Raw genomic sequence first — 16,418 nt, forward strand, 5'->3', positions numbered from 1 at the left:
TGCTTCCTAGCCAGAAACACAATTGCTAGTAGGCTTACATGTTGCAACACATTCTCTTTTGACTTTTTTTTGTCGTTACTGCTACAAGCACAGACAGTAGGAAAAAGAGGCTAGCGACCCCTAAGACGCCGCAGCAATTAGAAGTCAGACGGAAGTAACGGTAGTGGGAGGGGCAATGGCATCGGGGAGCTCCGAGCGGCTGCGCAGAACCCCCCAGCTGGAAGTACAGAAAGACCGGCGCGCACACGCTTCCGTGCTACGAGGCACTTGAGCCGCAGCCAGCCTTGCCCGTCTCTGACTCCACTGCGGCTGCGCGGTAAAAGCACCGGCGGCGATTGGCCCAGGGATGCCAGAGGGCGGGAGGAAGCGGGAGGAACTCCGTCGTCCTCCGCGCGCGCCTGCCCGCGGCTGGGGAACCGAAGGCCTGGAGGGGAAACAGCTCCCCGCGGCGTTGTTTTGGGCTCCGTGAGCCGAAAGGGGGAGGGGAGAGGAAGCAGAAGCAAACACTGCGCAGTGGCACCGTGCGCGGCCTCCAGTCCTGCGTGCGTGCGCTCGCTCGCGCGGGCTTAGTGCTGGCGCGTGAGGCGGAGGCGGGCGGCGGCGGCGGCGCCTGCGCGGTCGGACTCGGTCGACGGTTCGCAGGGGAGGAGGCGGCGGGAGGCGGAGGAGGCGGCGGCGGCGATGGAGGTGAAGCGGCTGAAAGTGACCGAGCTGCGGTCAGAGCTGCAGCGGCGGGGCCTGGACTCGCGCGGCCTCAAGGTGGATCTGGCGCAGCGGCTGCAGGAGGCGCTGGACGCCGAGATGCTCGAGGACGAGGCCGGCGGCGGCGGGGCCGGGCCCGGCGGGGCCTGCAAGGCGGAGCCTCGGCCTGTGGCCGCGTCGGGCGGCGGCCCGGGCGGGGAGGAGGAGGAGGACGAAGAGGAGGAGGAGGAGGACGAGGAGGCGCTGCTTGAGGACGAGGACGAGGAGCCACCCCCTGCTCAGGCCTTGGGTCAGGCCGCGCAGCCGCCGCCGGAGCCCCCGGAGGCGGCAGCCATGGAGGCCGCGGCCGAGCCAGATGCTTCCGAGAAGCCAGTGGAGGCCACGGTCGGGTCAGGCGGGGTAAATGGTGGCGAAGAGCAGGGCCCCGGCAAGGGGGAGGAAGACGAACCCGAGGAACGGAGCGGGGACGAGACGCCGGGATCCGAGGTGCCGGGTGACAAGGCCGCCGAGGAACAGGGTGAGGAGCTGGCAGCCGAGCCCGGCTCCAACCTGCCGGCTGCTCCCCTGATCTAGCACCCCGCCCTGCACCGCGGGGTCCGAGTGCTTGCTTTCACTTGCCTCAAAGTGCCATCTGATGGAATGCCTTTCATTCTCTACCCACCTTTCTGAGGCGTTAGGCCGCCTCTCGTGGTCCTACTCTTTGCAGGGGACGGTTCCTGCCTAACTTGGTTCTTTGGTGATAGTGGATGGCAGTGAGTGATTTTGTATGCGAACTGCTTGTCAGCTACCTGTGGAACAGTCTCCCACGGTGCTTGTTATATTTTTCTTAGTTGAGAACGTGCTAAGCAATTGGGGATTACACGGAGAACTAGGCCCACGGTTAGAGGGTCAGGCCTTTGGGCTACCTGTTAACTTTTTCACCGTAAAAATGTTAAGCGAAAATCGAAGTCCATCAAAGTCCGCTCCGTTAAAAGCATGTTACCAGAGCTTGAGCCAGAGAATCTGAAAATCCAACCTTGTTCCTCTTTGAGCTGTAGGGGAGAGCTTCTAGTGTAACACTGTCGAGTTTAATAGTTAACCAGTGAAGAGAAAACGTTAATCAAGTGCATTTAGAGTTAGTTAACGTTACTTGGTTAGGGTTTTTATCTTGTTTGGATTATGATTACATTTTAATTCTCCCACTGAGTCCTTGGATGGGGATGTTTGTAGATTTGCTGAATACCTGGTGCTAGCCTTTTACATTTCAGGTCCCTCGTTTCCTGACTGGTAACGATTGAGGTGCTGGTGGGTCCGTTGAGTAAGCTTGTGGAAGAGGTGTGTTGTAGAATTGCCCCAGGGAGTTAGTGACCTTTCTCCTTTCTTTTGAAGTGATTGGATGGTTAGAACTGATCCATAACACTATGTCAGAGTAGGGAGGATGAGTCTTACTATAAGGTGGGTGGCCTTAGTTCTTTTGTTAGTCATTTTTTTAGGCCACTAACGGAGAGTCATGGTATAATCGGAACCCATTGTACAACAATCACATGCAACTTGCAGATTGTTTGTCCTGTGTCCTGAAACAAAAATCCCATTACATGACCTTTGACTTATGTGTATCCTAAAGAGCAGATAAAAATATTGAAGGATAGGCTGGGTGTGGTGGCTCACGCCTGTAATCCCAGCACTTTGGGAGGCCAGGCAGGTGGATCACCTGAGGTCAGGAGTTCGAGACCAGGCTGGCCAACATGGTGAATCTCTGTCTCTAGTAAAAATACAAAAAGTTAGCCGGGCGTGATGGCGGGTGCCTGTAATCCCAACTTCTTGGGAGACTGAGGCGGGAGAATGGCTTGAACCCGGGAGGCAGAGGTGGCAGTGAGCCGAGATCACAACACTGCACTCCAGCCTGGGCACGACAGAACAAGACTCCATCTCAAAAATATATATATTGAAGGATAAAAGACTTTTAAATAAATTATTATTAAAAACCTTAGCTTTGCAAAATGCAAAAGCCTAGGGAAAAATTCCAGGGTTTTTCCTCTTGTAGAGAATGTTGCTAAATGTACACCACCACCTTTCTGCCCCAAATTATGTGCAGTATAGATGAAGCATTATTTATGGATCTCTTGTGACTTAGTGGTTTGCTCTTACAACTGTCAGTAGAAGTCCTTGGTAAAAATACAGCTGTGTTTAATGCACTTGAGTCCATTTGGCTGTGCATTTCAAGGTAGGAAAGGGAAAAGAAAAATTGAGGCTTCTCTGTATCATGAAGTTGTGGAAAAGTGTTACAAAATACGTAAACTGCCTACCTTAAATCTAGATCTGACAAGAGTCAAATTAACCTTTGAAGTTTTTTTAGAGACCTAGGGGATATTTTTTATATCATGTTGTTGGGGAAATCTGCAAGTTTGACCTGATTTAAGTGGATAAATTTAGAATGCAAAAATTGTCCAATTTTTATCTGCTTGACTGTAATTAGCCCATAATGTCCCTTTTTTAAAAAATAAAATAAAATCACAGCCAATGACAGAAAGATGATCTTTAGAAATAAAATGTTCTGTGAATGTAGTGGGAATAACCTAGTTGTTTTGATCAGACAGATTCTCAGATTCCCCGTTAGTGTCTATTAGTTCTGAGCTTATTCTACACTCCAGTATGAAAACTGCTGATTTTCTTTCCCTCGTTTTTGTAGGAGATGACCAAGATAGTGAAAAGTCAAAACCAGCAGGCTCAGATGGTGAGCGGCGGGGGGTAAAGAGACAGCGGGATGAGAAGGATGAACATGGCCGAGCTTACTATGAATTCCGAGAGGAGGCTTACCACAGCCGGTGAGGGAAACAGTCCCTTTCCTTGAAGGGAGTGTCTGCTCTGATTTTGGTATACCTGGTATTGACTGGAGAGACTGGAAGGAGGGTGGATTCAAAATGGAATAGGTTTTTATAGGCATGAGTTTTAGATTGCATCTACCATGGAAACTCCTATTGCCCGTTCTCATTTATTGAAAATAGCTGTCTGCTGGGATTTGATATTCACTGATAGTTTAAAATGGACATAATGTCATACACACACCTCTCAAAGAAGAGGACTTTGTTTACATTTTGTTTCTTTTCTATCTTACATATATAGCTCAAAGTCTCCACTGCCTCCTGAAGAAGAGGCAAAAGATGAGGAGGAGGATCAAACTCTTGTGAACCTGGACACGTGTATGTATAAGGCAGACAGATTGTGGTTTTTAACTAATCTCCTAAAAATGATTTTGGAGATTAAAACTTCATAGCCTATAAATTCTATGAGACTTTGTATCCACTTCAACAACTGGCTATACTTGTGCTCTGTTGGTGGCTTACAAGTATTGGACATTGGAGTAAACTGATTGCTTCTTTCTTTACAGATACCTCGGATCTGCATTTTCAAGTGAGCAAAGACCGCTATGGAGGGCAGCCACTTTTCTCAGAGAAGTTCCCCACCCTTTGGTCTGGAGCAAGGAGTACTTACGGAGTGACAAAGGGAAAAGTCTGCTTTGAGGCAAAGGTAGCTCATTAAGACCATTCATTCATTTATTCCTGGATACTTACAGTTCTTAGGGAGAAAAAAAAGATTGTTTATTTATTTACTTATTTATTTTTGAGACGGAGTTTCGCTCTTGTTAGCCAGGCTGGAGTCCAATGGCACCATCTCGGCTCACCACAACCTCCGCCTCCCAGGTTCAAGTGATTGTCCTGCCTCAGCCTCTCACGTAGCAGCTAGGATTATAGGCATGCACCACCACACCTGGCTAATTTTGTGTTCTTAGTAGAGATGGGGTTTCTCCATGTTGGTCAGGCTGAACTTGAACTCCCGACCTCAGGTGATCTGCCCGCCTTGGCCTCCCAAAGTGGTGGGATTATGGGCGTGAGCTACTACACCTGGCCGAGGAACAAAGATTTTTTTTTAAAAGACCTTTCATTTATTCATTAAACTACTACCTATGTATACTGGACTTCTGTCCAGTCAGGCTTTTATTAGTGCAGATAGGTAAAAGCACTGTGCTTTAACAAGAACCTTAGTTTCAGTAACCAAGAAATCGATCCCTGTGGCTTTCAGTTCAGTGACTGTTATTCTGTTGTTGAGATAATTGTCATTTTCAGTTTGCATAAAAATCGTGTCTTTCTAACTCAGAGTTTGCTACTCAGTTGGTCACAATATCTAATAGTTCCCTTTCTGACTTGGCCAGGTAACCCAGAATCTCCCAATGAAAGAAGGCTGCACAGAGGTCTCTCTCCTTCGAGTTGGGTGGTCTGTTGATTTTTCCCGTCCACAGCTTGGTAAGGTTATTTCTTTAACTTCTTCATTAGTGTTTACTACCATATTGCTTAGTCTGTGGGAAGTCCGGATGTAGGTAACTAATTTGTTGACTGTTCTAGGTGAAGATGAATTCTCTTACGGTTTCGATGGACGAGGACTCAAGGCAGAAAATGGACAGTTTGAGGAATTTGGCCAGACTTTTGGGGAGAATGATGTTATTGGCTGCTTTGCTGTGAGTGCTCCTGAAAGTAGCGGGTCATAACAAGGAGCGGATAGAGGGCACTGGGAATTCACCGTGCTTCCCATCAGCTGCTGGCTTTTAATGCATGTGATGCGTGGCTCGCTTAGTTACCTTGTGCAGCAGTCTGTGTGAAAAAAGATTAAATTGTAAAGTTTAATCAACCTGAAGCCTTGTCAGCCAATAAGTGCTCTTGTCCTTTGTCATTGTAGAATTTTGAGAATGAAGAAGTAGAACTTTCCTTCTCCAAGAATGGAGAAGACCTAGGTGTGGCGTTCTGGATCAACAAGGAATCCCTGGCAGACCGGGCCCTTCTACCCCATGTCCTCTGCAAAAATTGTGTTGTAGAATTAAACTTTGGTCAGAAGGAGGAGCCCTTCTTCCCACCACCAGAAGAGTTTGTGTTCATTCATGCTGTGCCTGTTGAGGAGCGTGTGCGCACTGCAGTCCCTCCCAAGACCATAGAGGAATGTGAGGTATGCCAAACAGTATACAAACACTGAGGTTGTATGCTTTGCAGAGGTGGGTGCATATGCTCTCCCAGGTCTCGGAGCATTACCAAACAGGAATGGGAGAATGTTCTTAAATTGGATTTGATAAACATGACCCTCACTTATCTTTCATTATATTTCTGGTTCTGTTTTTTGCAGGTTATTCTGATGGTGGGACTACCGGGATCTGGAAAGACCCAGTGGGCACTGAAATACGCAAAAGAAAACCCTGAGAAAAGATACAATGTCCTGGGAGCTGAGACTGTGCTCAATCAAATGAGGGTTAGTTGCTGTTAGGGATATTTGTCAGATACAGTATTTGCTCTTCAGATACCAAGAGACTCTTGGAGAGTTAGTTTCAGGTGTCTGAGAACAAGGGTTCCATAAATAGAGAAATGAGATTTTTCTCTCTATGTGTTCTAGGTGGGTTTATTTTTGTTTTTCTTTGCTGTGTTGTCAAATTTCTGAAAGCACATAAGATCTGAAATACATCCAGGTTAAGACTGGAAATGACTACTGCAGGAAATGGACAACATTCACAGCACTGAAGACTAGGAATAGAGTGATATCATAGATTCAGTATTTGAAGAGGTGACATGTACCAATGACTCTTGGGCTCTAACTTGCTATATAACTTGTGTGTTTTTTTTTTTCACTTCTTCTCAAACTAATCAGATGAAGGGGCTCGAGGAGCCAGAGATGGACCCCAAAAGCCGAGACCTTTTAGTTCAGCAAGCCTCCCAGTGCCTTAGTAAGCTGGTCCAGATTGCTTCCCGGACAAAGAGGAACTTTATTCTTGATCAGGTATTAAACTGATAAAATTGTCTAAAGTCAAGGTGGGGTGTGTATATAAAGAGAGACTGAATTAAGGAACAGAATCAGCTTACCTAATTAGGATCATCTGGTTGTGTGTTAATGGTTGCAATGTTTTTTGAACTCAGAGGTACCCCTGATTAGTGTTTTTACCTGAAAATATATGGACCCAGGCTCTAAAACATGTAATAAAGACAATGGAAAGAGCTGGAACTCATTTGAATTCCTGGCTCCACCACATTCTCTCTGGTTTGTAATTTGGATAAGTCTTTTATCCTCTCTGAACCTCAGTTTCCCTGATAAGCAAAACAGGATAATACCTGTCATGTAGTTTGAAAAGTTAAAGAAGATCATGTGTATTGATCCCTCAACTCGTGTCTTCTGAGTTACCAGAGATACTGAGTCTTTTTTTTTTTTTTTTTGGACATGGGGTCTTGCTCTGTTGCCCAGGCTGGAGTGCAGTGGCGTGATCTCGGCTCGCTGCAAGCTCCACCTCCCAGGTTCACACTATTCTCCTGCCTCAGCCTCCGGAGTAGCTAGGACTACTGGCGCCCGCCACCATGCCTGGCTAATTTTTTGTATTTTTAGTAGAGACAGGGTTTCACTGTGTTAGCCAGGATGGTCTTGCTCTCCTGACCTCATGATCCACCTGCCTCAGCCTCCCAAAGTGCTGGGATTACAGGATTACAGGCTTGAGCTATCGCACCCGGCCTTTTTTTTTTTTTTTTTAAGACGGAATATTGCTCAGCCACCACCCAGGCTGGAGTGCAGTGGTGCGATCTCGGCTCACTGCAACCACCATCTCCCAGGTTCAAGCGATTCTCCCGTCTCAGTCTCCCGAGTAGCTGGGATTACAGCACCTGCCATCATGCCCAGTTAATTTCTGTATTTTAGTAGAGATGAGGTTTCACCATGTTGGCCAGGCTGGTCTCCTGACCTGAGGTGATCTGCCCACCTTGGCCTCCCAAAGTGCTAGGATTACAGGTGTGAGCCACTGTGCCTGGCTGATACTGATTCTTTTGGTTAAATTTGAGTGATAATTTTCTTCCAAAACATCAGTTATTCCTCCTTTTCTTAGTGTAATGTGTACAATTCTGGCCAACGGCGGAAGCTGTTACTGTTCAAGACCTTCTCTCGGAAAGTGGTGGTGGTTGTCCCTAATGAGGAAGACTGGAAGAAGAGGCTGGAATTGAGGAAGGAAGTAGAGGGAGATGATGTGCCTGAATCTATAATGCTGGAGATGAAAGGTGGGTGTCTTAGTCCATTTTCCGCTGCTATAACAGAATATCATAGACTTTGTAATTTACAAATAATAGAGGTTTATTTCCCTCATAGTTCTGGAGGCTGGGAAGTCCAAGAGCACAGCACTGGCGTCTGGTGAGGTCCTTCTTGCTGCATCATTCCATGGCAGGAGGGCCAAAGGCAAGAGGGCACATGTGAGAGAACTTGCTTTTATAACAAAGCCGCTCTCACAATAACGGCATTAATCTATTCATGAGGATGGAACCCTCATGACCAACTCACATTAAAAGTCCCACTCTCTCAACACTGCTCATTGGGGATTAAGTTTCCAACACTGGTACTTTGGTGGGACATAACTCAAACCATAGCAGTGGGCTGAAATATTTAGTACAAGTTAAAGAGATTTTATCCCTGGTCAGTGCACACCTTATTGAAGCCTCTTAGCACCTGGAGTGACACTGTACATTTAAAATATAAATCTGAAGAGGAACTTAATGGTTACGAGCACTTGTAGGTAAATGAATGAGCAGAGAGAAGCAATAACCCCTTGACTCATTGTTTTCTTGGTTTGTTTTGGTTTTTTGTTTGGTTTGGTTTGGTTTGGTTTGGTTTTGAGACAGTGTCACCCCATTGCCCAGCTTGGAGTGCAGTGGTGTGATCTCAGCTCACTGCAACATCTACCTCCTGGGTTCAAGCGATCCTCTTGCTTCAGCCTCCCAAGTAGCTGAGATTACAAGCATGTGCCACCATGCCTAGCTAATTTTTGTATTTTTAGTAGAGACGGTGTTCCACCATATTGCCCAGGCTGGTCTTGGAACTCCTGACTTCAGTTGATTTGCCTGCCTTCGTCTCCCAAAGTGCTGAGATTACAGGCATAAGCCGCTGCACCCAGCCACCTTGACTCGTTTTGAAAAAGATACAGAAAGGGAAATAGTGAGCCGGGCGCGGTGACTGATGTCTCTAATCCCAGCACTTTGGGAGGCTGAGGCCAGTGGATCACAACAAGGTCAGGAGCTCACGACCAGCCTGGCCAAGAGGGTGGAACCCTGTCTCTACTAAAAATACAAAAAAAGGCTGGGCGCGGTGGCTCAAGCCTGTAATCCCAGCACTTTGGGAGGCCGAGACGGGCGGATCACGAGGTCAGGAGATCGAGACCATCCTGGCTAACACGGCGAAACCCCGTCTCTACTAAAAATACAAAAAACTAGCCGGGCGAGGTGGCGGGCGCCTGTAGTCCCAGCTACTCGGGAGGCTGAGGCAGGAGAATGGCGTGAACCCGGGAGGCGGAGCTTGCAGTGAGCCGAGATTGCGCCACTGCACTCCAGTCTGGGCGACAGAGCGAAGACTCCGCCTCAAAAAAAAAAAAAAAAAAAAAAAAATTAGTCGGGCATGGTGGTGGGCACTTGTAATCACAGCTACTTGGGAGGCTGAGGCAGAGAATTGCTTGAACCCGGGAGGTGGAGGTTGTAGTGAGCTGAGATTGTGCCACTGCACTCCAGCCTGGACAACAGAGGGAGACTCCCATCTCAAAAAAAAAAAGAAGAAGAAGAAGAAAGGGAAATAGTGACCGTAGGGTGATTTAAACTCAAGGGAGAGGCTTCCGTGAATCAGTTATTTGTTAAGTAAATATTTCTGGTACATCTACTGTTTATCTCCATTTCTTACTCTGCTTTTTTTTTTTTTTTTGAGACAGAGCCTCCCTCTTGTCACCCAGGCTGCAGTGCAGTGGCACGATCTCAGCTCACTGCAACCTCTGCCTCAGCCTCTTGAGTAGCTGGGATTACAGGCACCCGCCTAGCTAATTTTTGTACTTTTAGTAGAGACAGGGTTTCACCATGTTGATCAGGCTGGTCTCGAACTCCTGATCTCAGGTGATCCACCCGCCTCGGCCTCCCAAAGTGCTGGGATTACAGGTGTGTGCCACTGCGCCTGGCCGCAGGGAGAGATTATTGTGGTTCAAATTACAATATAGCAGTTGGAGTGAATGATCTCATTGGTGTAACTTGATTTCTGGTGTCACATTATGTTTATGTTTTGTTTGTTAATTTGGCTGAAGTCTGGAATGCAATACATAAGACAGTAATGTCTACACAAGAAAGAAATATTAATTAATATTTTGATTGATTCTCCTACTATTCCCTTAAAATGTGATTTTTTTTTCCCCTTGCTGCCTTTAGTTCCTGACATCCCACCTACTCTATCAACTCTTCGCTCTTCAAATTCTGATAATCCCCAGGCATGGGAACTGGTTTGCACATCTATGAGCCAGATTCTCAGAGTTTACTCAGAATGAACTATGCCAGTCCATAACTCATATTTAGGCACTCAGAGAAATGTAGCTCAGTTTTATAAAACTGAGAGGGCCAACTGTATTCATCTAAGAATCATGAGAGCCCCATTGAACTGAATTTCCACGGGGACTCAGCTTCTGAACTTGATGTCCAGAGACTGGCAGATGTGCTGGCCTATCATGGACAGGTGGTAAATGAGAGCCCTTGTACTCTTGTCTTCTCTTCTCCTTGTATAGATGAGCAGATGCCTTTAGGCTTGGGTCAGTTACTCATTGAGTCTCTCTTCTGCCACTGAGGCCAGAGTGCAGTGGCACTCAGCCTCCCGAGTAGCTGGGATTACAGGCGCATGCCACCATGCCTGGCTAATTTTTGTATTTTTAGTAGAGACAGGGTTTCACCATGTTGGCCAGGCTGGTTTCGAACTCCTGACCTCAAGCCGTCCGCCTGCCTTGGCCTCCCAAAATGCTGGGATTACAGGCGTGAGCCACCGTGCCCAGCCCTCACGGAGTCTCTTTTTAAAATGTTATTTCTTAGCATCTTATCTGACCAACACCAAAACTTTCTCAGTTACTTTTAGCCTCTGGTTACCTGCTTCTGTCCTGATAAGAAACTTTAAGCCAGTTCACTCCTAATTTATTATAGATCACTTGAGAACTTGTAAATCTACATAGCCTGTTGCCTGGGTCTGTTACAGTTTAGAGAAAACTTAGAGTAGAAAAAGTTAATGTCATTATTTAGATGCGATTGGATGAATGAACCATCACATTTTTGTGCAGTAATAGGTGAGGCATAGGAAGTCATATGCTTCTTGTAGTAGAGTTTTCGTAATGAGTTCTTACCCATCTATGCACTTTTCAGGCCCACAAGCTTCTCTCTTACTCTTATAGCCAACTTCTCTTTGCCTGAAAAATGCGACTATATGGATGAGGTGACATATGGGGAGCTGGAGAAGGAGGAAGCTCAGCCCATTGTCACTAAGTACAAGGAGGAGGCGAGGAAGCTTCTGCCCCCCTCCGAGAAGCGGACAAACCGCCGAAACAACCGGAACAAGCGGAACCGGCAGAACCGAAGCCGGGGCCAAGGCTATGGTGAGTCCTGGGGACCTGCCAGCCCCCCGATTGTGTCCATTCTTTGTGCTTAGTACAGCAAGATGTGCAAGGGAAGGCCAAGGAAACCAAGTCAGGTCATTAACAATAGGGATGTGCCTTCTTCATGGAGCTTATTTCTTCTTGTGTTCTTTATCCCTGCCTTTTTCTTGTGCTTTTTCCATAATTCTTTGACAACAAAAATCCTCTTTTTAAAAAAAGAATTACTTTTCACAAAAGTATTTGTTTCTTTGAAAAGCAGTGCTTGGGCTCTCTCATCTGTCTAGTGTTCATTTTAACATATGGGTTTGCAGTGTCACTGTTCCTGTCTGAGGATTTGTGCAGTTAAATCAGATTCTCATCTTCAGTTTTCTTGCTCCTCTGTCATTTTGATCAACCTAACTGTATAGACAAGAAAGTGAATGCTTTATTCAGTGTTTTTTGTCGGGGGAGGAAGTTAACCAAGCAAGTTAGGCTATTAGTAGAATTAATTTCCCCCTGAATGTCTAGTTTGTCAGTTAAAACCTCAGTGTGCATTCACTGCTCTTTAAAAATGTGTGTGTATGTGTGTGTGTCACTGTTAAGTCAGCAGAATTTTCGAGTGCCTGCTATGTGCTAGGTACTGTAAATGCTGACAGTTCCCGCCCTTAAGGAGCTGATGACAGAGACTTGGTTTCTTTTGCATAAAATGATAGGTATGGGTTATATGACATCTGAAATCCCTTCCAGGGCTGAAAGTCTGTGATTCTATGAATGGCAGTTTTTCTTTATGTTTCTAACTCTGCCATGTATCCTTTTGCCATCTTAAATGTTTTACAGGAATTGGGGAGGTTCAAAAACAAAGTGGCTTGGTTTTCTTGTGTCTCTGTTCCTCTGCCCTCCCCCCTCAGACTTTTTAAAAGCTCCTGGCTGGTGCTTTAATTAACATACGTGAGCCTGGCCGAAGCAGGCCTCATATTCCCCCAGAATTGCCTTTGGCTCCGACTTTTTGATTTCCACCCAGACGTGGAGCCAGGACCCCATGCCAGCTGTCTGAGCGCGCTCTCCATTTCTCTTCCAGTGGGCGGGCAGCGCCGAGGCTACGACAACCGGGCCTACGGGCAGCAGTACTGGGGGCAGCCTGGAAACAGAGGGGTGAGTGCAGCTCTCCTTCTGCTCCTCACTCTGGGCTGTGAGAGCCATTCCTATTGGCTTAGGGGAGCAGAGTGGTTTGCCTGTTTTCTCAGGGCTTAGGGTTCTGCCCATTTAATATGTTCTGGAAGATTTACTGTGGGAAAATTAAACCAATTTATAATATCGAGCTAAGATGTGTCCCATTTAAAAGGGGGTCGCAGTGGGTCATGCTGCCAAAAACCCATAAATCTTCACTCCTTTTTCTTTTCCTTTCTCAGGGTTACCGTAATTTCTATGATCGATACAGGGGAGACTATGATCGATTTTACGGGCGAGATTATGAGTACAACAGATACAGAGACTATTACAGACAATACAATCGGGATGTGAGTATCTTCTTGGGATAGATACAGGGTGAACGGGGGGCAGGAGCAGAAGGATGAATGTTGTGCCTCTTCATCCTCAGCCAGCTCTGGCTCCAAGTGATGGGGTTTCCCCTCTCTTCTAGTGGCAGAGTTACTACTACCACCACCCCCAGGACAGAGACCGATACTACAGGAACTACTACGGTTACCAAGGGTATCGGTGAAGCCCCTGCCATGGTCACCTGTCAGCCATGAAGCTGAATCTCTGGGGGTGCCAGGCACCCCCGCAAAACACAACCAAGGAAAACAGGGGCTGTCGGGGTGGGGCTGAGCTGCCGGGGAGGGGCGGTAGGGGGGGAGGGTGCTCAAGCAGGGGTGGGGGAGGGGGGAGGTGGAAACAACGAAACTGTACATTTTTTTTAAAGTTTGTTGAAAAGAATATTGTCTTATTCTATAAAACATTTCAAACCTAGTTAGAGATTTGTAATCAAAAAACATTTGCGCAGAAAGCAGCACTTAGGGCTGCCTGTTCTATACCCTGCAGTCAGACAGGAAAAGAACTGAAAATGGCACCCTTCTGACATTCTGAGGCAGCTGGACTGGCAGCCAAGTAAAGGGAGAGTGATGAGGTGGTGTGGGGAGGGTGGGGAGGCAGTGCGAGGGTGCTCTCCGCAGCAGGTAGGAGCAGGCAGGAGTGGGGACAGGGGAGAGCTTGTGACTGGGGCAGTGAAAATAAACGATTGGCTCTTATCAATCACTTGCACCAACTAACCGTTTGTATTTTCTTTACCGACCTTTCCCTTTTGGGATATGTGGTCTGGTGGGCTGGGAGGCTTACAGTGTCCCAACTCTCCATTTTCCTGTGCCTTTGTGCTGTTTGGCTGAGGCATGGAGACTGCCAGTGGGTGGTTCTATTATGCAGGATTCCCAGGCCAAGAAAGCCTGGGGACTGTCCTTGATTGCAGAGCAGAATAGCCTGCCCCCTCTATAAACACATTGATTAATTCCCATAAAATCTTGGGGAGAATGGGATTGCAGCCCTCAGCCTGAAGATTGTGATTTGCCAGTCTCTAGTCTTTGTCTTCCAAGGTTGAGAGAGGTGGGAGGTCTCTGAAATCATCCCTGTTAGAGTGTCCTCTTACAGTGCGAGAGAAGGAACGTTTCTCAGGGTTTCAGCTCACACGAAAACACAGCAGGATTCTTTTCATTGCAGTGGGATGTGTATATAGGTGAATCCTGTGGTGTGGGCTCCCAGGCCCAGGTGCTGAGAATAGCAACTATTTTCTACAGTGTGGAGGGCTCGTGCCCTGCTGGTTTTTTTGATACCCAGGTAGAGAGTGGATAGAAGAGGGGAGGGTGGGGGGTGGGAGGCAGCTCAGTGGGGCTGCTGAACCTTGGGAAGAGTGAGTGTGAACGTGTGTAAATGTGCGTGTGACAGGGAGCACCCCTTCCTGACTTCTAGAAACAAAATTCCTTTTGGGGCGCTTTCCCTGTGTGTCCCCAGAGAGGCCTCTAGCCAAGAGACTTCATTTGGGATAGTTTCATTTGTGACTTTAGCAATACCCTCCCAGTTCTTGATAGACAGCTGTAGGTTGCTGGGTTCAGGAATATGGGTGGGATATGGAATGCTTTTTCAATGTCTAGCTTCAGTTTTTATTCATCCTTCTGCTCAGCACTGTCAGCCAAGAGCTTACTCAGCAGACACCACATACTGCAGCACTTCCTAGTGAGAAAATCTGGGTTGTGCCACTAGAAAATGCTTCACTTCCATTTCCTCACCTGGGCAGCTCTCTTTAAAATTGTGTGCTGATTTGGTCTTCCTCTCCTCCTCCCACTGTTACTGCCCTGCAGCCCTTGTTCAGGTGTACAGACCCTTATTCTGCCCTCCAGTGTCTCTTGTCTGTCATGACACACCCTTCCGCCCAAATACCTCTGACCCCAAGGCTGGAACAGGGCTGGTAGGAGATACGTTTGCTTTCTCATAGTCATGTCCTTTCTCTTGGCACTGCTTCCCTGCGGTGTCCTCAATGGATTTGTGTGTGGCAGTGGAGTGATTGCATGAATTTTTCTGTAATACATTAACTTTGTATTAAGGGAGTTTGAGAAAGCTTTGCTTATAGTGTCAAGGCAAGGAGGTAAAAACTGGAGCCCAAAGAAATTCCCTTAGGGCAAGATTATGTTATAATAGAAAATTGAATTTCCTGAGGCAGTGGCTGCCACCCCTTTTCAGATGTTTAGTCCTGCAAATAGCATCTTCCTTGTAGTCTGTGACATGGATGGGGATGCTAGGGCCCTCAGGGGCAAGGGGACTAAACTAAATCAAGTTAGGTTTTTTTCCAGCAGAGATTAGGGGAGGTACTGGCTGTTGATATTTGACACTAGAAAGTCATCTTTTTTACAAAACTTTTTCTAGGTGGGTGGAAAGTGAAACTGCCACATCCTTGTTGGTTTAGTCCAAGAGATCATTTGCAACAACAGTAGATGTCTGGGTTTTGTTTCTGTCTTTTTATTATGAAAAACTTTGTTAAGGGGGAAAATGTGGATTATGGTAATCAGAGGAATCCGTAGCCTTGTTTTCCTTAGAACACTTGTTTAGTGTTTTATCAGACGTCTGTTGTAGTTGTAGACAGGAAAGCTTGTGAGAAAAACACCACATGGAGCCTGTAAATGTTTTTGCACAACCTGTAAAGCATTCTTGGAAGTGGCCAGTAAAAAAGGGTTTTACCATTTAAAAAAAAATGTAACTGTGTCATTGTTTACATCTAACTTTTTCCTCCCCTGTTCTCATTACACCATTCTGGCGAAAATGTAGGCAAAGTAGCTTCCAGTTTTAGAATAAATAACCATTTGGATTGAATTCACCCTATCTCCTGTGGCTGCACTGACTGGGGCGGAGGGTGTCATTGGGTTATTTATTCATGTTTTAATGCCTCTTTCTCAGGTTGCATGGGCTCCAACCAAGGAGAACTCTCTATTGCATGGTGGCTGCCGTTCCCTCCCTATTCTACCATGCCTTCATTTGGGAGCCAGCCATGCAGTCAGTTGACATGGGTGGGTAGTTATTAGTCTTATTTAGTGCTTGCTTAGGCCAAGAGTCGAGCCATTGAAGTATAAGAAAATAAATTATAACTCATGACCTTTGTATTTGGTCTATGCAAAAACCAGTTGGATGCTTGAAGTTAAATGTAAAGTTCCATTGTGGAGCCAAATAAGTATATGAATGAATAATTACTGCTAGGGGGAAAGCCCACTCATTCAACAGAAGTTTGATGGGGGTTATTTTCCAGTGAATTTGGAGAATGAGACGGTAACTTAAATTTACAACAGCATCATTGCTTTTTTTTTTGCTTTTTTTTTTTTTGAGACAGATCCTCGCGCCGTTACCCAGGCTGGAGTGCAGTGGCATACTCTCTGTTCACTGCAACCTCAGCCTCCTGGGTTCAAGCGATTTTTCTGCTTCAGCCTCCGAAGTAGCTGGGACTACACATGTGTGCCACCAGGCCCAGCTAATTTTTTTTTTTTTTTTTCTAGTAAAGACAGGGTTTCACCATATTGGCCTGGCTGGTCTCGAACTCCTGACCTCATGATCTGCCCGCCTCGGTCTCCCAAAGTGCTGGGATTACAGGTGTGAGCCACCGCTCCCAGCCACCATTTATTAGCACTGAACTGATCCTAACAGTGGTTTCTAATACATGGTCAGGGTCTTAAAGCTCAGATACCACAGGTTCATGACACCCAGTGTTCTGAAGGGGTAGTAGTATTGACGTAGATACTGCTCTTAATTCCTACCCTCTATGTGACACAGATTCAGATACCTG

At 46.6% G+C, this 16,418-nt stretch overlaps 1 protein-coding gene across 2 annotated transcripts; it reads left to right on the top strand.

The window, feature by feature from the left end:
• The first annotated feature begins 350 nt into the window (after positions 1-350).
• HNRNPUL2 (heterogeneous nuclear ribonucleoprotein U like 2) lies at positions 351-15,461 on the top strand. Of its 2 annotated transcripts, XM_033206699.1 has the most exons (14): positions 354-1,219; positions 3,371-3,506; positions 3,805-3,881; positions 4,070-4,209; positions 4,892-4,982; positions 5,082-5,194; positions 5,413-5,676; positions 5,851-5,973; positions 6,367-6,495; positions 7,583-7,751; positions 10,925-11,125; positions 12,183-12,256; positions 12,514-12,621; positions 12,744-15,461. In XM_033206699.1, the coding sequence occupies exons 1-14, from the start codon at positions 682-684 to the stop codon at positions 12,822-12,824; spliced, it is 2,244 nt and encodes a 747-aa protein (XP_033062590.1). In that variant the 5' UTR covers positions 354-681; the 3' UTR covers positions 12,825-15,461. The 2 variants fall into 2 exon arrangements, 1 of the variants encoding a protein (XP_033062590.1); XR_004436089.1 differs by lacking the exon at positions 12,183-12,256 and having other exon boundaries at positions 351-1,219; positions 12,744-12,785.
• Positions 15,462-16,418: the final 957 nt, after the last annotated feature.

Source organism: Trachypithecus francoisi, unplaced genomic scaffold (genome assembly GCF_009764315.1).
Source record: "Trachypithecus francoisi isolate TF-2019V2 unplaced genomic scaffold, Tfra_2.0 Lachesis_group8, whole genome shotgun sequence".
NCBI classification, from domain to species: domain Eukaryota; kingdom Metazoa; phylum Chordata; class Mammalia; order Primates; family Cercopithecidae; genus Trachypithecus; species Trachypithecus francoisi.